Below are 22437 nucleotides of genomic sequence, written 5' to 3' on the forward strand. Positions count from 1 at the left end.
TATACTTACTCTTCCATTCGAATTTCTTTTTAGTGTCAACTTGAACACTAGGTATTGTAATAAGGACTTTTTCGTTATGTGCATCTGATTGGTCAGAATGTGAGGCAGTTTTTTGTATGATTAATTCCGTGTCATTTGGTACCGCAGTCTCAGATTCAAGTGTTAAAGCGCTTTCACTAATTGCAACAGGTCTGATTTTTTCTTGAGTAACAACGGGTTGTTGTTCTTTGGGAGAAGAAGTATAAAATGGTTCGTTGGTTTCATTTCCGTACACAATTGATTCTTCAATTGTGTTAAATAGTGGAAGGCCTTGTTTCGCTACCCGTGGCTCGTGTTTATGTGGGGTTTCAAGTGTGTGGGCATGTTCGCTTGAGATTTCTTCGTTTGAAATAGGTACAACTAGTTCGATGTTCTGAATATTTTGTTGAGGAAGTTGTGTAATTTGTGATTTCGTGTCATGAGGCGCAATGCTTTCAAGTATTGTAACCTGTTCTGATATTATGCTAGAAGTATGATCAATATTAACCTGAGCAAAGGTTTCTTTGGGTTTTTCTTGTGTTTCTTGTGACTGTATTTGGTCTGTAAAGTCCCCTAAGACTACTTCCTGGTTTATGTACGTACTGTGTGTGCTGAAAGCTGCATCAGCTAAGGCTACAATGGCTGTGGGTGATTCGAACTCTGCTTCCTTAAATTCTGGCTGAACTTGGTCAACTATGGTGCTCTGTTTTATTTCTTCGTATGTTAACTGTGCTAATCGCTCATCGGCTCGCAATTGATCTTTAAATTTAGATGTGTTTTCAAAAACAATTGGTTTTTCAACCATAACCTCTTGTTTTTCTTTGGGTGTTACAAAAGTGGCCTTTTCATCATTTGGTTCGAATCCCGAAATATTATCAATGCCGGGTATGGTAAAAATTTCTTCAACTGTTGTTGCTTTACGTTCATTAGTAACGATAGTTGGTTGAATTTGGTCAAGGGGTGTAGTCTTAATAAATAGGTTTTCAGTTGCTTCTAAAACATTAACAGTTGACGTATCTAGTGGCTTAAGCTCAGTATGTGCCTTCCCTGCATCAGTTAAAGATGGTTTTCGTTGATAAATATCAGTTGTGTCTTCAAAAACTGTGACGTCTTCAATATGCTTAGCTTTGTGTGATATTTCGGTAATATTTGCTTTAGCCTGTGGACGATCGAGTAAATCATAAGTCTCAGTAATTTGATTGACTGGAGTCACTTCTTCCGTAGTCAATGGCTTATGTTCACTTTGAACTGAAGGCAGTGCATGCTCTGAAATTGGTGCCTTAGTGCTTACATCTGTTTCTTTATAGAAAACAATATCACTAGAAATCTCTGTGGAAAATTTCTCAGTTGTAGTTATGTTGGCTGTTTTTCCCAACAGCGTTTGGTTGTCTTCTAATGTGCTGGATGAATCAAAAGCTGTTACAAGGGTGATAATAGTTTCACGGCTAGCTCCTTCTATAAAAGGCTTAGCATGAGCTTCTAAAATGTTTGGCTCATTAAGATTGTCAATGGAGTCTACTACAGCATTTTCAGTTGTAATTCCGGTTGGTAATATTTCATTTCGAGCCTCCATTGCCTGCCCAAAGGTGTCTGCTTTGGGACTAAATACTCCTTCACGTTCATTGGGAGTCTCCTCGTATTGAGTGTAACTACGTTTTAGTTCATGGTCAATTGTCGCTTTTTGTGGATGAGGTTGTAAAGTGTCTTCTCCTGGCTGAACACTTTCGAACGTGATTTTCTCATCAGTAATGTTTCTAGATAACATAGTCATTACAGATGGTGTAGCCGAATCTGCAGAAGGTTTTTTGTCTGTAAGTTTTGTTGTACTGTCAATTAAATTTAGTTCCTCGACCGTCGGAGCGAATTGAGTTTCCGTAAATTTAATATCAGCACTTTTTAGTTTGTGATCAGATATGTTTTCAAATTGTTGTTCCTGCTCGATTACTATGTTGTTATCTTCCATTGCAACAAATTGGTTTATGACAATAGTCTGCTGAGGGTTGGCTTCCAGCTTAATAATATCAAACTTATTATCAATGGACTTCTCATATGCCAGGGTCTCAGAAATTTCAGTTTCATTGGCCTTGTCGATTGTTTCACTTGCAATTGCCTTTTTAACGTTATCTTGAAGAACTTCACCAACATTTTGGCTAGGAACAACTTCTTCAGTAATTGCAGTTTTGAGAATATCAGACTGCCCTAACTGTACTTCTGTTTGAGGGGCTATTGCCTGTAAGAAATCATTTGGTGTCTCATATGGCCTATCCGATAAGACGATTACTGCGTTAACGGGACTCAAAACCATTTCAGCAACACGTTCCTTCGCTTTCTCATGGGACTGTAAATTTATTTCTCTTTCGTATATGACAGCTTGATCAACTGTAACCTCATTATAATTAGAAGTCAATGGTTTCCCAGAAGATTCCAATGGTCGGACATCCGTTAACTCGGTAGTACTTTCAACAGCACTAGTTTCACTTACAAGTGCTGATTTTTTAGTTTCGGAAATACAAATTTCCGCTGATTCTGACACAGATTGAGCTGGCGTTGTAAAGGATTTTTCTTTTTCGGATGTCTCCATTGTTGTGACCTCAATTTGAGCCTGGTTTGAAATAATATCCACCTTTGAGATTTTGGTTGAAATTGCCAGCTGTTGATGATAATCTTCAGTACCTTCTAAGGTGCCTGTCTGAGATTGTACTGCTGTTGATAATGTGTTGAGTGAAATTTGTGCGTTTTGTAAAACCTTAGGCTGGTTCTCAGGAATATCAGACAGGGCTTCGTTCGATTCTGCTAAGTCGTTGCTGGCAACTGTAAGGCCGTGGACCTGAACTAATTTAGCTTCTCTTGTTTCAAATGGCGTTTGCACATTCAGTTCATCTTCTTTTTCATGCGTAAGAGATGCACTGATTTCAACTGGTTGTAGTAAATCGAGCAGACCTTCTGCAACTTGATCTTTTGGTTTGGGCTCTAATTGAAGGTTTGTTATCTGATCCAAAGTTTCCTGCTGACTGATATCTTGTCCAACAAGTTCAGCAAGGGATTGGTGGGCTTTGGCTAAATCAGGTTTTAATTCATCGACAACATCTATTGTTTGATAAATTTGGAAGTCAGATACTTCAAGAGGTCGGTTGCTTTCTGATATTGATGCGGCAACCGTTTGTTCTTGTGGAATTTCTGTTAGTTTCATTTCACTTTCAGCTTCATTAGATATTACTTCGGTGATCTTCAATGACTCGTTAATATTAATAACCGCTTGCGAATTCTTTGCCTTTGGTGTCTCGATGGTTTCGAGGTTGACAGTGTTCTCCAGGATATTTTGTTGATAAGTTTCAATTACGGTAACACCTTCATAAGACCCCTTTGCTTCGGCCTGATGTGGTTTTTCACCTTGCAGCAAATCGGTTTTAAGCTCTGGTTGAACTTCTTCGGTCAAAGCGGCTTTGTAGTTGAAATAAATGTTTGATTGGCTAGCTGTATGCTCCTCAGGTTTTTCCAAAATAGATAAATCTGTCTCTAAATCACCGGTTATAATATGCTCCACATTAAGTGGGGCCTGGAGCTCAAATTGTGTAGAAGCGATTTCTGAGACCGGCTTAGTTGGTTGTTTCCATTCTTGCTCCTTCTCATGGAAGTCAACCTCACTTACTTCAGGAGCATCAAGTGTATGGACATCGGTTCTACTTTTTTCTTTTTTCGGTTTGGAATATTCAACATCCGTAGTTGTACTCAATGGTGAATCTTCCGATATGACAATTGCTTCGTGTGGTGAAACAGTTTTTTTAGCATTAATTGAACTTTCCTTAGAGCTTTCGAAAGTATCAGGCTCCTCAGCAATAAATTGTTCTAGAACTTCGCTTGTTGGTAGTCCATTGAATTTTTCAGATGCACTCAAAAGTGTAACCTTTGTATCATCTGTAACTAAGTCACCTGAGGTTTCATGGGTGATGATTAAATGTGAATCTAGATGCAACTGCTCTACAACTTGTAATGATGCTTCCTTATAATCATCCAAGGTTATAGTCTTCTCCTCAGTTGGACTTTGAGTATCAGCTATTACAGACGATAAGACGTTCTCTTGCAATACAATCACATCCTTAGCTTGGAATGTTAGCGTTTTCTTGTCTTCAGGCAATATATTTTCAGAATCTCTAAGTATAGCCTCACTTATTTCAAGAGGAATATTCTCAGTTATCTCGATATTGGCTATCGATTTCGTTGTCAATTTCTGCTGTTGTAATTCAGATTCTTTATCAACTGCGATCGTTTCCTCAGAAAGATATACTTTATTTTCTACCAGGTTTTTAGTTGCAGACTCAGTTGGAACAATAACTTCCGGATAATATTTCGATGGTTTATCTTCAGCAATAGTTTCAGAGATTTCTAGTGGTTCATTGAGTAAAATACTCGAATCTAGTTGATGAAGAACTTCACTTGGCATTTCTATAGGATGTCCTGTAGACTCAGTTTGATCGATATTTACAACTTTAATGCTTTTGTGTGTTGTGAAGACTTCTTCCGCCTTGACCGCTTTTCTAGGCTCTGGTTGACCTTCGAACGATGCCTCCGAAAATCCAGCTGTGACTTCGAAATTATCACAAGATTGTAATGGTAATATGTCGAGGTTTGCTTTTTGTTCTGAAGTGATATCTTCGGGAAGATCTTTTAGAGAATGTTCAATCAAAGCCTTTTCCACTATAACAGACTGTTGTAAGTCACTGCGAACTATAGCACTTGCTTCTGCTGTTATTAACTTAGTAACCTTTTCGCCAAAGCTCTCGCCTGTTGCAACTTCTGTAACCTCTGCAGCGCGCAGCGCCTCTTTCGGAATGTTTGTCTCAACAACTTCTTGTACGTGTTGCTGTACAATAAGGACTCCTTCGTCCTCTCGTTCGTTGGCAATCAGTTCTTCTTGAACTGTCAATATTTTTTGTGGCACAACTTGTCTATCGGCTTGCACTGATAATGGAGAATCTGTTGAAAGCTGAGTTAATTGTACATCCTCACCGATGACAGGTGTCTCAAGAGGAATTGTGCTTGGTAGTGTTTGAACTGGTAATGGTCGCTCAAGGTCGGTTAGACTTTGAACAATTTGATCTGTTTGGGATTCGAGAACAGAGATTTTCTCTTTTTGAAAGAGTATTTGTTCTGTTTGTTGTCGTTGTTGTATCTGTATGTTTGAAATAGTTGATTGTTCTTGAACGGATTCTTGTTGTTGTTGTTGTTGTTTTTTGGTGATTTTCGTTTTCCTTGTTTTATCCTTTTTAGTGATTTGAATATCCGTTTGTTCCTGTTGTTGTAGTGCATGTTCTTCAACAATTGTTGTTGATGTTGTTGTTGTTTCTGCGAATGTAATGTAAGTATCAGAATGTAGTTGTGTGTTAGATTTTTCATTTGTCAAAAAATATGGAAAGGATTTGTAGGTTTTTCTTTTTGTTTTTTTTTTTTTTTTGTTTAGTTGGCAAATTTTTACACGGCATGTTTTTTTTTCATTTGTTTTGTTGACACAACAACACACGGTAGACAGTTGACAGATGATCAGTATAATGCTGTTTTCTTTTGATACACGGTTTTAAAAAAAACACTCATAATGATAACAGAAACAAACAGAACTTGTACGAACAAAGCATAAAAATGATTACAACAGATCTTACTAAACTGCAAGTAGATTAGATTTGATTTCTTACCTTATGGATTTATGATTTCAGCTAAGTTCTTTTGTAGTCTTAAAAAATATTTAGTTATGTGTAAATTACAAAATTCTAGTTTCTTCAACTCGTTCAAACATTCAAAGCAATTTAGCAGTAGTAACATTCCTCCCGGCTGTAAGATATAAGTTCCGTTTAAAACGAATCGTTTACGTTTTAAGTAGTTTGTTGTTGCCTCCCTCTTTGTAGGAACTGTTCGTTTTCTAAACATTTTTTTGAAGTTTTGAGCCTACACGTAAACAAATCGTAGAACCAGGAGGATGTTTGGCAGTTTGTTGGATTAGTGCTGTTTGCTTAGAGGTTTTAGTGTTGGATATAAATATTATAGGTTTGTTTATAGGTACAAAGGGTTTATTTATAAATTGAAATAATATTTGTTGGTTTTGTAATTAATTTTAAGTTTGCTTATATGACAACAGAACACTGCAGGCGAAAAAGCGTTGGTTAAGTTGCATATCTTTGGAATATTTTTTTTTTGCTATTATTGGTCAGTTGGATCTATTTCTAAGTATTCTTCTGTGCTCACACCTTCAACAGCTACAACTGTCCGTTCTTCAATGTAGGTTTGCTCTGTTTTTGAAGTATTTGAATGGACATTGTTTTTTTGTTTTTTTGGGATAAAAACGGCAGCGGTTGTTAGTTTTAAGCGTTATAAAAGAAAACATAAAAAGATACAAATTTACAAGTTAATAAATTTCCGAGTGTAAAAAGTTTAAAGTTTATTTTATACATACCGACTTTAATATGAGTTAACGCTTGGTGAGAGTCAATAACTTGAGATGTTTCTACCACTCGCTATAGTTTCAGAAATATATTTTTGATATAAATGTTATTTCATTTCTTAATTTGATTGTATTTTTAAGGAGTAATATAAAATAATTAAATTTCATGTATGTTTTTTTTTCTTGTTGCAGATGAATTTGATAATCAAAGAATTATGGAATTCCGAATTATTTGTTAAGAACAAGGTGAGTGCTTAATTTTTAAGTAACTAAACATTAGAAAATCGAAAGTTTTTGTGATTTGTGTTCAGTTTGTTTTGACATTTCATTATTGCCGAGTGGTTTTTTAAACCACAAAATTCATCTATTTCAGGTTTAATGTTTGATACATTTATCAACAGCATTAAATCCAGCTGCGGGGATGAAGAAGAAGACTATTAAAAACAGTGTAAACTAAAAATATTTGATTGATGCTCTAAATTATAAAAATCATGAAGGTAAGTGTGCATGTTTTTTTAATAGATTTACTCCTTAAAAATACACCAATACTATTTTTATTATTAATTTGCAAACCTCTTTGGCCGATATCTTCCAATCTTGCACGATAAAATCTTCACGAACAAATTTCCTAATAACTTCTTCAATTGTTATCTCACATGTTTCAATCATTCTTATGAATGCTTTAAATCCCACAGTAGCTGCTAATATCGATTCATCTTCTGTCGAACTTTCACTCAAAATCAATGTTATCAATCTATCATGACCTTCTCTTTCGACAAGTGTTACTAAGGCCGATTGTGATTCGGGCTTTTTAAGTGACACAAATATATCTTCCTCATACATATATGTAATTTCACTAATCGAACAACCATATCTCAATAATAGTCCAATAGTTGCCAAATCACGTAATGCTGCTTCGCCAGCACCAAATGTTTCAGCTTCGATTGAAGTTAAAATCCAATTGACTTCTTCGTGTTTTTTCAATACCAAAACATCTTCTTGTTTGATTGATTTTTGAGAGATTTTCTCACGTATTATTCGAACTGTTTCGGTGATTTCAATTGATTCGACTTTTTTAATTGTTGTAGTTGTTGTTGTAGTGGTTGTTGTTGAAGTTGTTTGTAATGTTTCTTGCTTGTCAATTTGAACTTCTATCTTTGATTGGGTTTTATCAATTTCTTCACTTTCGATAACTTTTACTTCCTTCATTATTTCGGCATCGGCTTCTTTACGATCTTTGACAACTTGCACTTCAGAAACTTCAGATTTTTCAACAAGCACCGATACAGGTTGCTTAACTTTAATCACTTCAACTGTCACTTCAGGGACATCTGACATTTCTGACACATCAGGAGTAGTAGAAACTGTTGTTCTACGAGTATCTCTTTGTATCTGTTTGCGAATACCACCGCTCTTTTTGACAAGTTTTTTCTTTGTAACAAATTTCTTGGATTTTTCAGTTTCCACAACTGTCTTTTGTGAAACCGAACATGTGTCAAATTTAGCCCGAGTCAGAGTTACTGCTACTTCATTGACAAGTTTACAAATATAATAGCCTCTGTCCTCATCGGTAATAGAGAGAATTGTTAGTGAGGATGTAAATTCCTCGATGACAATACGATATTTATCGGAATCACGAAGTTGAACGTTGTTGAAGTACCATTGAACATCTACATAATGTGTATAAACAATTTCGGTCTTCTTATTTAAGAAATTAAAGTGTTGAATTTTTCGAAAAATGAATTTATGTTTTCGAAGGTCCGACACAAAATATTCACTGGCAAGTTGTATAGAATTTGTATTGATAATTTTGTTCTGTTTTTGAAGTTGAGGTAGTATGTTTTATGGTCTGGGAGAATTCTATTAGGAGAAATAATTAAGGGGGGGAGGTTTTTCCACGGCAGCAGACTAATTCTCGATATGGAATCAACGGTGGCGTCTACAGTTCCAGTAAGTTTGAACTACTTAGGGAACACCTTATAGGGCTTCTTCGACATATTCGGCGCCCAGGAGGCAGTTTATTCGGGTTCTCGTCCATGGAGTTATACTAAGGATCGGGCTCTACAGGTTGGGGGTTGTGCCGTCGGGTTGACTTCTTGGCTTTAGTTGCGAAGCACCAACAAGCCTCGGATACGGATACGGAAATAAGGACAATGAACTTCGAATCTGTACGTGGAATGTGACCACATCGGAAGCCCTAAACTGCTGCAAGGCAGATATTACCGCCATCCAAGAAGTGCGATGGGATGAACCGGGCCATGCCATGTCCTTTTCCGATCGAGTCTCTAGTAACCTCTTAAGGAGTCCTATGCTGACTGAATTAAGCTTTGAGACCCATTGGCAACATTGCCTTGCAGCCATCAGAGATGCCGCCTCTGAAGTGCTAGGTTAGACACGGCCACCACGACGTGGCTTCAGACCAGGAAACTCCACTATTGACCAAATATTCACACTACGGCAGATCTTGGATAAAACCCAGGAACTTCAAATCAATACCCGGCATCTTTTTATCGATTTTAAAGCCGCATACGAAGCATCTTTAGATAAGAGCTCTACAGAGCAATGTCTAGTTTTGGCATCCCTGTAAAACTTATCCATTTGTGCAGAATGACGATGGAGAACGCACGCTGCTCTATCAAGGTTGGAAAAGATCTCACTAATGCATTTGATGTCAAAAAAGGTTTAAGACAAGGCGATGCACTGTAATGCGACTTCTTCAATATCGTTCTGAAAAGAGTTGTACAAAATTCAACCGTCAACACTAGAGGCACAATCTTCCAAAGATCCATCCAATTACTCGGATACGCAGATGATATTGACATAATTGGAATATCGAAGCGTGATGTCAGTGGAGCGTTTTTGAGCATTGCGACGGAAGCGAAGAAGATGGGTTTAGTGGTCAGTGAGGGCAAGACAAAGTATATGCTGTCATCAAAAAAGGACATTGAACAACAACAAAACGTCACCATGGACAGCTATAACTTTGAGGTAGTTAAGGACTTTGTCTACCTAGGCACCGCTATAAACTCAGACAACGACACCAGCGCTGAAACGAAGAATAACTCTTGCAAATCGCTGCTTCTTTGGACTAAGAAGGCAATTGACTAGTAAAGCTCGAGCATCTGAAATCACTATCTAAAAGACACTCATCATCCCGGTTCTCATTTATGGCGCTGAGGACTGAAGACTGAAAGATGAGAGCGTCTTAGGATACTTCGAGAGAAAAATTCAAACAAATACAAAAATTTTGGTACCGTACGCATAGATGGAGATTGGAGGAGAAGATATAACGACAAACTGTACGGGCTGTACGTACAGTGACACTGACCTAGTTAGAAGAATTAAAGTCCAACAGCTAAGAGGGCTAGGTCATGTAGAGCGAATGGACATCACCGCTCCAGCCCGGAAGGTCTTCGAATTCAATCCCGTGGGACGGGAGCAAGACTGCGACTCAGGTGCTGCATTCAGGTGCGTGAAGACCTCAACCAACTTGGCGTGCGAAACTGGAGACAGCTAGCTAGGGACCGAGCTGGGTGGAGACGCATGTTGGTTGAGGTCTCCAGCCAGGTCCGCCCCGGACTGTAGCGCCACATTAAGTAAGTAAGTAAATAATCAAGGTAAAAGATCATTGAGAACTAGGTCTTAGTGTAGTGACTTACAAAACTCAACGCTTTAATTGTGCGTTAAAAGTTTGGAGACCTTCATTTATTAGATCGGCCAATATGTATTAGTTCAACCCTCATTATCCAAAAACTAAGGTTCATTTTCTATAGATTCGCTAACTATTAAGAGTCTCGATAGTAAAAACAAAAATAAAAACAAGAAATTCATATTGTTTATTTATTAGACAGGCGCCTCTTAAAAGATTTTGTCATCTTATGCCTATGCCTTATTGAAAGGGTTTACTTTAAAAATGAGGTCGTTTATTACGGAAAGTAAGGGACTTGAAGCAAGACTTCTATCAGAAGAAAATATAATGAAATCTAAGGAATTTCGTTGGTGGCATTTTTTTAAATCTTAACTAACTGAATTTCTTGAGCGGTCTTAAGGGAGGAGAATGGTTAAACGTCTATTAGAACTCAATTTCTCAAAACGTCTATACAACTTGCACTTGTTATTTAGATTTCTGTTCCTAATAAATCTACCTTCTCATAAAATCGATGATACATGTACCATCATTCATTCATACATTACCTGGAATTGGATTTCCTGAGAATTGTACTTCAAATTTAGCAGATTCACCAAGCGCAGCACGACAATCTCTCATTTCTGATACAAAAGTTGGTGAACATTTATGAGCTGCAAATTATATAAATAGCAACAAAGCATTAAATTGTGTTAGCTGGCGTTTCTAAATTGTGCACTTTTTAAGATTTGTTTAAATAAAACAGAAATCGTGTGTATTAGATTTGTTTAAATTAAAGAAGAATAAAAACATTTACTTACATTGTGTGTGTTGTTTTTGTTGTTGAAAGAAATGTATGTGTGTTCTTTTTTTTTAAATAACTTTGTATTCCTTTAGACATTTGACGATTCAAAATGTTAATTACATAGACAAGACTACGGTAGCATGTTAATTGGGTTCAAGCTCTTTAGGTTTGATTTGAAAATGGGATTAGTTGGATTTTCAAAATATTTGTTTGCTCCAATTTTTAGGACTTTTAAGGCAATGTCAGAGTAGATCTCTGATTCGACTCTTCAAAAGTCCACAGTTTACAATGCTTCGACTCTCTTAAGTGACTTTTGAGCTTAATTTTTAGTTTAACAGTGTAAGTAGCATTCAAGTTTCTTACACTATCGATGCAGACTCATTTTTAAAACCTCATAATACCAGGTTCTTGTTAATAAAATTATACAGAGGTCACTTAAGTGTCTAAAATATAATATGCAATCATTAATTCTACATTTTAGTTTTAAAAGAAATGTTCGTAGCATAATTTTAGCCAGAAATGTTAATAAAATTAAAGCAGAATTTTAAGGAAGAGAGCGATAATTTTGAGTTTTTGACTGAAATAAAATGTAAATTTGGTAAATAGTAAAATAACGTTCATATTTTAAAAAATAATAATTTTTCAAAAATAAATTTAAATTAAAATCAAAAAGATGGCGTATACTTTGTATTATATTTTTGTTCCAAATATGTAGTTCTATAATTTTAAGGAATGGATAGCGAGGTTTATTTGTTTGTACGTTAAAACACATAATATATAAAGAGACAGTTTACATGAAATATTAAACAATAGTGAATAAATATAATCATGTAAAACGACATTAATTTACATCATTTTTAAAACAAAGTTTGTTTTTTTGGTAAGACAGAGATTACAACACATATCGACACATAAGAAACACTAAGACAGAGACACATCCAGGATATAGCTGGGACATTTACACAATTTTTACACTTAATATCTTCCGTGGTTGAACTTACCTTTGAGGAGTTTTTGCATTTCCTCCATGTGACTGACCCATTCTGGTTTTCTGTAATCCCTTGTTCCGACGATTCCTAAAAATTGGAATTGAAACGCATACAAATTAATAATGGATTAAGATCTTTTTCATAAGTTAAATCTTTGACCCTTTCTGTAAAAAGAAATGTGTTTTAAATAAATATTGTGTCTTGAAACAAAAAGAAAAGATTTGTTTTGTGTTTGTTTTGTAGAGATAAAAAATAGTAGGAAAAACACTGGGAAATAGGGAAAGGTTTTTTTTTTCTCTCATTTGCTGTAAAATTAGAAAATTAAAACATTTTTGAAGAGATTTTAAAATTATAATAATAATAAATGAATATAAGTTGAAAATTCTAATTCTAATTAAAATACCTTCAACAGCAAATTCAGCCGTTGTTACCGCAACACCCAATGGATTGTAGGCTTCGAAACTAATCGTACCCACATCATCGGGATAAACATGGTTTATTACCAGCACCGATGTGCCATCTTCGAAATTCTCAATTTGATATTCTTCTGAAGCGAATATCTCTTCGTTGTCGCGTAGCCATTTTGTTTTTGGCTTGGGTTTTCCAATAACTTTAACTTCAAGTTTCGCAAGTTCACCCTCTTTGGGTTGAACTAATTCGGGGAGTTTTTTAATTATTTTCGGTGCAATTTCGTCAATCGAAATTGTCTGTAATAAATATAAATTTAAATTATTAAAATCAAATGTAATATTAGTAATTTTTTGTTGTTGTAAACTCTACCTTATCGAGTAGGTCTTCTTCGGAAGCAGTTTGACCAGTGATTTCAGAATCGGGGATATATTCAAATGCTGAAAAATAGGTTTTTGAAAAAAAAAATAGTTTAAAATATTTGGTTTTAATGTTTCCAATACTTAAATTTAGTTCATCAACAGGTTAATCTTCATAAATCTACGGTTCTGGATTTAGACCTTTTTTAATGTTCAAATTACATCCTGATCTAAGATTGTTTTATGAATGTAATTTTGTAGGCGTTAAGCGTTTTCTTCATTTTGTTTAAAGACCAAAATCTTTTTAGGTCAGTTTAGTTTTTTGGAAGTTCGCTCAACTGTCATCCAGCTTTGACATTAGTATTTGATTTTCAATTTGAAACCTTTTTTATTTTAAAACAAGGAAACAAATAATTGAAAAGATATAAAACTTTTGAGAAAAGAACGAACATTTACGAAGACTAAAATAGACTTGCGTTGGGCGCCAATTTAAAAATCACTTCTATCAATGATTTTGTACAAATTCAAGTAAGATGACTGAAAAGCTCATTTAGTTTTGTAAAGGTTATTGTGCTTTTCGTGTACAGCTTATATTTGTGCGCATGCGCAAACTTTAAGAAATCTGTAAATAATATCTTGGTTTCTAACTTAAGAGCTATTGTTCTATAGAAGTGTTGTAGTAAAAAGACTCGAAAATCTGATTTTGACGTACAAACATCTGTTAGCATTCAATTACTACTTTTTAAAGACCTTCAAAAATAAAGCTAAAACTTGTGTATATATATATCATTCCAAAAATAATAATGCGTTATGTTAAAAATGTATATTGGTAAAGTTTGTTTTTTAAGAAAATTATTGTTATTGTATATACCTTGGATGTTAACAGTTGTTTTTGTAATGGCCTCTCCGATTTTGTTCGTTGCCACACACGTATATTCACCATCATCTTCGGGGAATACCTCTGCAATAGACAGAGTGCAAACCCCGCGAATGTCTTGTGTGATAATTGTTTCCTTAGTTTCGACAATCTTCTCGTCGTTGTGGAACCATTCTACACGTGGTATTGGCTGTCCATGTACCTCGCATATCAAATGTAATTTCTCACCATCCATTACTTGGACAGGTTGCAGTGGTTCAATAAATCGTGGTGAAATGAATTCTGTCACCTGTTCGAATGGTGAATCTTCGAGGATGTCAACGGTAGCTGAAGAAGTAACTGAACCACCTACATTCTCCGCTCGACACGTGTAAGGACCAGCAAATTTTTTGCTGAAGTTCTCGATTAAAAGAACCGATTTGTTTCCTTCTGTCATGATGCGACACTCAGTTGAGCTTTTGATTGGTTCAGTGTGAACGAACCATTGGAATGAAGAAACCGGTTCGGATTCAACTACTGCCTCTAAAATGGCTACTTCATTTTCGCCTATGAATTTCGGTCGTAGTGGTTCGATGAAACGTGGTGGTTGAATTTCTTTGCTCTGTGGTTGATCGGAAACAACAACAGAACCAGAAGACTTAGCCTCGCCAACTGAATTTCTTGCCCAGATTTCATATTTACCGGTTCGTTTGCGGGTCATATTTTTGACAGTTATTGTTGTTGTGGTTTCTGTTGTGATGATGGTAACATCTTCATTGACTTGGACTTCTCGACCATTGCGCAACCACTTAATTTCAGGCTTAGGCAGACCGTCGTAGACGGACTCAAATACAAGAGTTCCACCAGTTGGTACAACCTTAACTGTCAACGGTGTGACAGTTGGTGGTTTCTGTATTTCTTTAGTTTCTTCAGATGATTCGTCTTCTCGCAGAATATTGGCATTTCCAATTGCTCTACCAAAAGTGTTCTCAGCTTGAACTGAATACTTTACAGCTTCATTTATTGGTGGATTTATAATTTCTAAGGCTACTTCACCGGTTTCTTCGTTATAGAACATTTGAACTGTTTCACTTGGTATAAGTTCTTCGACACCACGGAACCATTTCACAGATGGTTTAGGAATTCCCTCAACTTGACAGGTGACTGTCACTGAGCATCTTTCTGGTTTTTCTTCGGTAAACTCAATCTTGAGTGGCTTGATAAATTGTGGAGCTAGTCCTGTTTCTGATTCTACATATGATTCGTTTTAAATTTTAAAACAGAAAGAGAGTAAAAGTGTGTTTGTGTGTTAAGATTGAGTTGACTTGTGTAAATTAGACGTACAATTAAAACTAATAGAGGAAAAGGTTCTAAACTATTCAGATACTATTATTATAAATAAGAAGACAAGTTTTATAAAAAAAATAACTTACCAAGTAGGACATTAGCAGTTGAGGTTGCAACACCACCTTCGTTCTTAGCTTGGCACGTGTAAACTCCAACGTCTTGTGGTGTTACCTTGACGATCTTAAGCTTCGCAACGCTCTCTACCACAGACATCTCATACTTCTCAGAAGCGAATAGAAGAGTGTCATTAAAGTACCAGTTGATCTCAGGGAACGGTATACCCTCAACTTTGCATTCAAGAACTGCTGGCTTATCGGGAACACATTCCCGAGGCATTAGTTTCTCGGTAATTCTTGGAGGACGAACTTCGCGTTTCTTCTTACGAACTATCTTTCGTTCTTGTTCCATAACCTCGGACATGGTTTGCTCAGAGGTTTGTTGGATGACTTGGTCTTCGATGAGTTCTTCATCAGCAAGCTTATCAAGACCTTCCTGAATTCGTTTTTGCGTAATAAGTTCCAGTTCGGGAAGCGGCTGACTGTCGTCGATGTGAATGCGTCTTCTTTCCTTCTTAACAATGTTCGAAGTGAGCTTCATTTCAATCTCACGATGAACCTCATCAACATCGACCTCAATCAGCTGCTCCGTCGTAATGTACTGTGGTCTTGGTTCTTCCTTTTTCTTCTGAAGGGTAACTGTTTTTTGAGAAACTTCTTTTTGTTCTTCTACTATTTCCTCTTCCCTGACCTCTTCGGCGTCCAGCAATTGGGGCTGTTCATCGAAAGAGACTTCCTTGAGGCGCTTTGTGCGTTTCTTATGAGCACGTTGTTTGACAATTTCTTCGGTGAGGATTTCTTCAGCTGTGTGTGGAAGAACTTCTTCTGTAACAGCAATTTTACCTGTCAAATCAACTGGCAAAGCATCTACTTGATCTTCTTCGGCAATAGGTTCTTGGAAAGGCAAAACTTGCTCCTCACTCACTTCATCCACGGACCGAGTGGCCTTGTGAAGCTTTGGTTTCTTCTTTTTCTGTTTTTCTTTGCGTGGTTCTTCTTCGACTACCGGCTCGAAAATGATTTCTTCTTCTTCTGGTTCTGGAGCTTGAGGTTCCTCCGGTTTCAGAACGGGTGCCTTGATTGGAGATGGCAACTGTTCTTCGACTTCAGGTTGTTTCTTTGGAATTGGTTTAAGTTGAACATGTTCTGGTGCCTCTTCTTCTCTTGGCTTCCTTTTACCTGTTGGCCATTGTTTCTCTTCAATTGGCTCTTCTACAGGCTTCTTCTTTTCACCACGCTTCCATGGCACCTTTGGTTGTTCTTCTGGCACCTCTGGAACCTTTTCTATTTCAAATGGTTCAACCTTCTCTAACTCAACTGGTTCGGCATCAGGAATTTCTGGAAGCTTTTCATGTTTCGGCTTCGGTGTTTTCTTTGGCTTTTGTTGTGGTTCTACAACTTCTTCAATTGGTTTTCTCGGAATTGGTTTCAATTGAACTTCTTCCATTGGCTCTGGTTCTTGAGGACGAATCTTGCCCTTTGGCCATTTCTTCTCTTCAATTGTTTGCTCTTCTGGCTTCTTCTTTTCTCCTCTCTTCCATGGTAGTTTCACTTCTTCGGGTACCTTTTCTTTTTCTTCTGGTTCAATTGGTTTAACCTTCTCTAGATGAATTGGTTCTTCATCGGGAATTGAAGGAATTTCTTCCTTGGGCTTTTGTGTGATTTTTGATTTTTCAACTTCTTTAGGGGCTTCGGGAACTGTTTTCCTAGGAATTGGTTTGAGTTGAACCTCTTCCTTTGGTTCTGGTTCCAATGGACGTCTTTTTCCCTTTGGCCATTGAGCCTCTTCCACTGGGGTAGGTTCTTCTTTAGGCTTCTTCTTTATTGCGGTCGGTTTTTCTGGTTCTTTTTCTTCCACAACTTCTGGCTTTAGAACAGGTGCTAATGTAATTTGTTGTTCCTCTTCTGGTTCTGGCTTTGTTTTTTGCTTTACTACCGGTTTAAGGATCACTTCTTCTATTGCTTCCTTTTGAGGTTTTGGTGTAGGACGTTTCACTGGCTTAAGTGACACCTCTTCGATAGGTTCTTCTTTTGGAACTTGTCTTGGAATTGGCTTGAGAGAAACTGGTTCTTCAGGCTCTTTTTCCATAGGCTTCCTCTTACCAGTTGGCCATGATTTCTCTTCAATTTCTTCAGGTTGTGGCTTCTGTTTCTTTCCTCGTTGCCAAGGAACTGCCTCCTGTGGTTGTGGTTGAATTTCTTCCTCAACAGGTTTCTCTGGTTGAGGAACAGGTTCAAGCTGAACTGGTTGTTGTGGAAGCTCAGCAATGGACTGCCTTTTAAATGGTTTCAACTGTACTTCTTCAGGCTTTTCAGGTTCTGGTTTTGTAGCCTGTTTCCTGGGAGTAGGTTTCAATGTGACCTGTTCTACTTTTTCTGGCTCTTGGAGACGTATTTCGGTTTTCTTTCCTCGTTTCCATGGAACAGCGGTCTCTTGTGCTGTTTGAAGTTCAGGTTTTTCTTCAGGGCGTGTCAATTCCTCAACTTCCTCTTGTGCTGGTTTTGCTTCTTCAGGAGTTTCTTCAAGCACCTTTTCTTCTTGTGAGATCTGTTTTTCCTTGACCATCGGTTTCGGCTTTGAAATTGGCTTTGGTTGTACTTCTTGAGTCATTGCCTCTTCTGGTTGTGGTTTGGCAATTGGTTTTAATTGCACTTCCTCAACAACTGGTTCTTGTTTCGGTTTTTGCCTAGGAGTAGGCTTGAGCGTAACTTGTTCAACTTTCTCAGGTTCTTGAATTTGTTTTCCGGCTTTTTTGCCTCGAACCCATGGAACAGCAACTTCTTGAACCTTTGGTTGCTCTTCCGGTTTTTCATCAATACTTTCCTCAATTTGTTCTTCAACTTTCTTAATTTGTTCGGTTATTTCCTCTGATACCTTTTCTAGTTCAGAAATTTCTTCAGGGATCTCTTTAGTTTTTGGACGTGAAATAGGCTTAAGTTGAACTTCTTCAGCCACAGCTTGTTGAGGTTTCGGCTTTTGCCTTGGTGTGGGCTTTAGAGAAACTTGTTCTACTCTTTCTTGTTGTTGTGGCTCCTTCTGTCTGCCTCTCTTTTGAACTTCTTCAATAACTTCCTCTTCTGGCTTGTGCCTTAAAATTGGTTTGAGTTGCACTTCTTCAGATACCAATTCTTCTGGTTTTGGTCTAGATATTGGTTTAAGTTGAACTTCTTCAGTAACGGCCTCTTCTGGTTTCGGTCTAGCAATTGGTTTAAGTTGAACTTCTTCAGTAATTGCTTCTTCTGGTTTTGGTTTTTGCCTAGGTATTGGCTTGAGTGCAACTGGCTCAACCCTTTCAGGTTCTTGAAGTTGTTTTTCGACCTTTTTGCCTCGAACCCATGGAACAGCAACTTCCAGTACCTTTGGTTGCTGTTCTGGTTTTTCTTCAATAGATTCTTCAATTTCTTCTTTGACTCTCTTTATTTGTTCAGTAACTTCTTCTGATACCCTTTCTACATGAGAAATTTCTTCAGGGGTTTCTGTAGCTTTTGGTCGTGAAACAGGCTTAAGTTGAACTTCTTCAGCCACAGCTTCTTGAGGTGTTGGCTTTTGTCTTGGTGTGGGCTTAAGAGAAACTTGTTCCACTTTTTCTTGTTGTTGGGGCTCCTTCTTTTTACCTCTTAACCATGGTACAGCAGTTTCCTGAGGTTGAATCTGTTCAGGTTGTTTTTTAGGTACAATTTCTTCTTTAACCTCTTCTGGAGCAGGTTTTATAATCTCCTTTGCTTCTTCCTCTATTTGTGGTCTATGCTGATCCAAAATTACTTCAGACGTCAAGGGCTTAGTTACAGGTTTAAGTTCTAGCTCTTCTGCCTCAACAACTTGTTGCTGTGGTTTCTGTCTAGGAATTGGTTTAAGAACGACTTTTTCTACCTGTTCTGGTTCTTGTTTCTGTGGAATGATGCGTTTCGTTGGTTTTGGCTGTAATTTTTCCTCTTTCTGTTCAACAGTAGCCATTTCTTGAGTAGCAATTTCTTCTTTTGGCCTGCGTTTGCCTCTTTCCCACATAACTGGTACCTCTTGAGGTTTCTGGGTTGTTTCCTCTACAACTTCATCTGGTTTGATGTCCAGCAATGAGGTATCTTCAACTTGCTGGAATTCAGTTGGTTTACCTCTACGCCAGTGTTTCGGCTGCTGTATCACCGATTCTTCTCTCCTAACTTCCTCAGTCTCTTGTTCCCGGCGATCAAGGAATGTAGAGTCTTCAACGTGTTCAAGTTGAGTCTCTTCTGTCTGTTGTGCTGGCTTGCCACGACGCCAATGAACGGGCGCTTCTTGTTTTCTTATCAATTCACTATCTTCCCATTCACTCTTCTGAAGACTCATGATATTAGTGTCTTCAATACTAGTGAACTCTTGACGATGTGATTCTTGGGTCATTTCAGTCTTGCTCATTCGTCGATATACTGCAATTTCATCAGTGGCCTGTTGTTTTACCACTTTCTTGGTATCTTCTTCTATTTCAATTGTGCTGGAATCTTCTAATAAAGAACTATTCTGTTGTTGGTACTCAGTTCTTGGCTTTCTCCAATTCGTTGCGTGCTGCTGGTTAATCAGACGTTGAGCTTCCAACCTTTCTCGTTCTTCAACTGTGAGAATATTTATGTCTTCAGTTGTGATGTACTGCTGTTTCTGTGCTTCACTCATCTGTTCGTATCTTTCGATATCTTCCCTAGTCATTACTTTCTCAATTGATCCCTTAGAAGACTCATCCACAGTCATTGTTACCATTTGTGAAGTTGCATTCTGTACACTTACTGACTTCAATTCAACTTCTTCGATCTTGAACTTTTCAATTTGCTTATGAACCTTCTGCACGGATTTGAGTTGCTTGCGCATTTCTTTCCATGGAATTGCATCAGTTTTCGGTTGAGTCGAAATGAGTTTCTCAACTTCTTCAGTGAAATCCATAATAGCTCCATCTTCGAAACTCTTCAGTCTTTCAATCTCTCTTTCTTTCATAATTTGTTGTTGTGCCTGTTGAGGCTGTTGTGGCGTTATTGGTTCTTTGGCATATTGCAATGGTGACAAATAGACATCTTCAATATCAAAACTCTCCAATTGTTTCTGAACTCTTTCAACAGCGCGTAATTTCTCACGCATTGTCACCCATGGAATTGCCTCCTTTTCAGTCTTGCCCTCAATGATCTTCTCCAATTGATAACCGATACTGAGCAACCCTTGATCACGTTCATCCTTGATCGATTTAAGGAATACCTTTGCGACTTCATATTTCGGTACAACCTTCTTTTCAATTGTTGCCGGTTTCAACGTAATTGGCTCCTCAGTCCATGATTTAACTGGCTCCGGTTTGAAACCAGGAAGGAAAGGTTGCTTCTCAAGTGAGCGACCACGACGAGGTCTTGAGCTCTTTCGCCAAGGGACAATATTGGATTGAGGCTGCAAACTCTTGCTGCGTGGCTTCTTCGATCTCGGCTTACGACCACTGAGACCGTTTACTTGCAAATTTTGAGTATACTGCGGTGGGTAGGGCTGTTGTGGTTGGGGAGACTCTGGTGAGCTATCCTCCTTGCCAGAGGATGACTCATCTTCCACAGAATCAATTGTTTGCAATTGGTATGCAGAAATACGACGTTCTGTAAATTAAATAACGACATTTTTTTATTTTTATTTTCCGCATAATTGATGGTTGTTGCGAAAATGCTTTCTCTTTTAACAAACGAATAAAGTATCTTCAACAAATTTTGACGTGTGGAATTTTGAACACACGCCAATTGAAAATGTATCCGCACAAGCAGTTTTATTAAATTGCAAAAAAAAAGTTGAAATTTATTAAAATAAAATCCCAGACACATTTTATGAGAAACTAGAAAAAAAAACAAGCAAAAACGCAAATTTGTTAAAACTATTTCAGAGATGCAATTAATTAAGATTGTGAATCTATGTTTTTTTTCAAAAATTTATTTCTAAATACATGGTCAAACTGACAATGCCAAGTATTGAGCAGTGCAAGTGTTTTCAAAATGTTCTGCAAGACTGCTACTTGAATGGAATACATCTGAAAAATGTTCAACAAGACTAAATATTGTTTGTCATTTTTTTCATTAGTCGTGGGATGACTATAATATAATCTCAAAGCGTTATGCTAATGGACTTGTTGTAAAATGCAGGTAAAAGGGCTTATGCGATTATTGTTGTGTTTAGTTCAATTTATCATTGTAATGCATTGTAAAAATGTGTTTAGATTTTTTATAGAATATCAGTAAAGCAGAAAGATCACAATACAAAAAAAAAAGAAAAAAGTTCCTTTAACACAAAAAGATATTAGTTGACGTTTTTGACAGCTCTATATGATTACAAATTACACAGAAATGCATAAAGAACAACTGACATCAAAAACAAACTAATGCATGCCATCTTAACTTTGAGTGTGATACTAACTAAAGGGCCCTGCACATAAGAGCGAAAAACGAATGGACGAACAACGTGACACATTTCAAAAAGTCAATTTCAATCAAAAACACATTTAAATTATAAGAAACCAATTGATACTTATGTCAGGATAATAAAATTTGCATTTTGTTCTCTAAAATAAGACAACTTTGTAACAAGAATTTGGTAGCACAGAATTGCAGTGTAGTTACGAACTGTCAAACTCTATTCGCGTTCCACAAACCATCCACATTGGAACGAATAAATTGTTCGCGCTGAACTTAACCTCAAAATTATACCACACTTTGTTTTGTTTTTCGAAAAGGATAGTTAAAAATTGACAATTCGTCGCTGTCTGCGAATAGAAATAAATTTCATTCGAAGGAAAAGTCAAATTATGCGAACATCTACAATTCGCAGTTCGTAGCTCATGTGCAAGATGCTTAAAACTTTGCTGCTACAATGTTAACTATTACGTATGTGCTTACTAGTTAATAACGTTTTTCTAAATAAATATGATTAGAAATTGGCTGCACCCTTTCGTTAAAGAACGTTTTCCACTATTTATAAATTTCAAAGTACTTGGAACCGCTTTAGCACAATATTCTGAGATAGTTAGATGGTAAAATTCTTTCAAAAGAAGTATTAAACATAAATTAATTTAACGTCGTACGAAAAAAGTTTTCAACTTTATGTCACAACCAGTAACGCAGTAACGCTCATTACCCTTACTTTTTTAAAGGTTATAGTTGAGATCATATCAATATTTGTAAACATCTTTTTTTTTAGATATTACCAGAATTCGACAAAAATTGAACTTCGTGTTTGAGCTAAGATCTATCAAATTTCTGCGGAGCCTTCGTTTTATAACTTTTTATAATAATTCAAAAATATTTCTCTACTGTTCACCGCAATTAATTCCTTTGAATAAAATTCCGACAAAACTGAATTTCGGCTGATAATCTTAGTTACATTTAAAGTCCTCTTCTCTTAAACCGGAGCAGGAAAATGTGGATGAGGTTTGATAAATATTTTTGTTTCCATTTTGTTTAATTACGCCCACAAAGTAAGTTTTTCAAAAGATTGTCTAAGTAACTTTTTTCAAAAACATTTTTAATTTTTGATTAATTTGTGTATTTGATATTTTTTTTCT

General features: G+C 36.8%; 1 protein-coding gene across 1 annotated transcript in view; it reads right to left on the reverse strand.

Moving 5' to 3' along the window:
• The window catches only part of LOC129945191 (titin-like), a 270413-nt gene that overhangs the window by 49737 nt on the left and 198239 nt on the right, over positions 1 to 22437 (reverse strand). The window contains 10 exon segments of the mRNA XM_056054849.1: positions 10 to 5583; positions 6213 to 6296; positions 6461 to 6521; positions 7022 to 8280; positions 10643 to 10747; positions 11880 to 11954; positions 12271 to 12574; positions 12648 to 12715; positions 13506 to 14741; positions 14924 to 20488. Coding sequence (XP_055910824.1) covers positions 10 to 5583; positions 6213 to 6296; positions 6461 to 6521; positions 7022 to 8280; positions 10643 to 10747; positions 11880 to 11954; positions 12271 to 12574; positions 12648 to 12715; positions 13506 to 14741; positions 14924 to 20488 — 14331 coding nt within the window.

This window comes from Eupeodes corollae, chromosome 2 (assembly GCF_945859685.1).
Source record: "Eupeodes corollae chromosome 2, idEupCoro1.1, whole genome shotgun sequence".
NCBI lineage: Eukaryota > Metazoa > Arthropoda > Insecta > Diptera > Syrphidae > Eupeodes > Eupeodes corollae.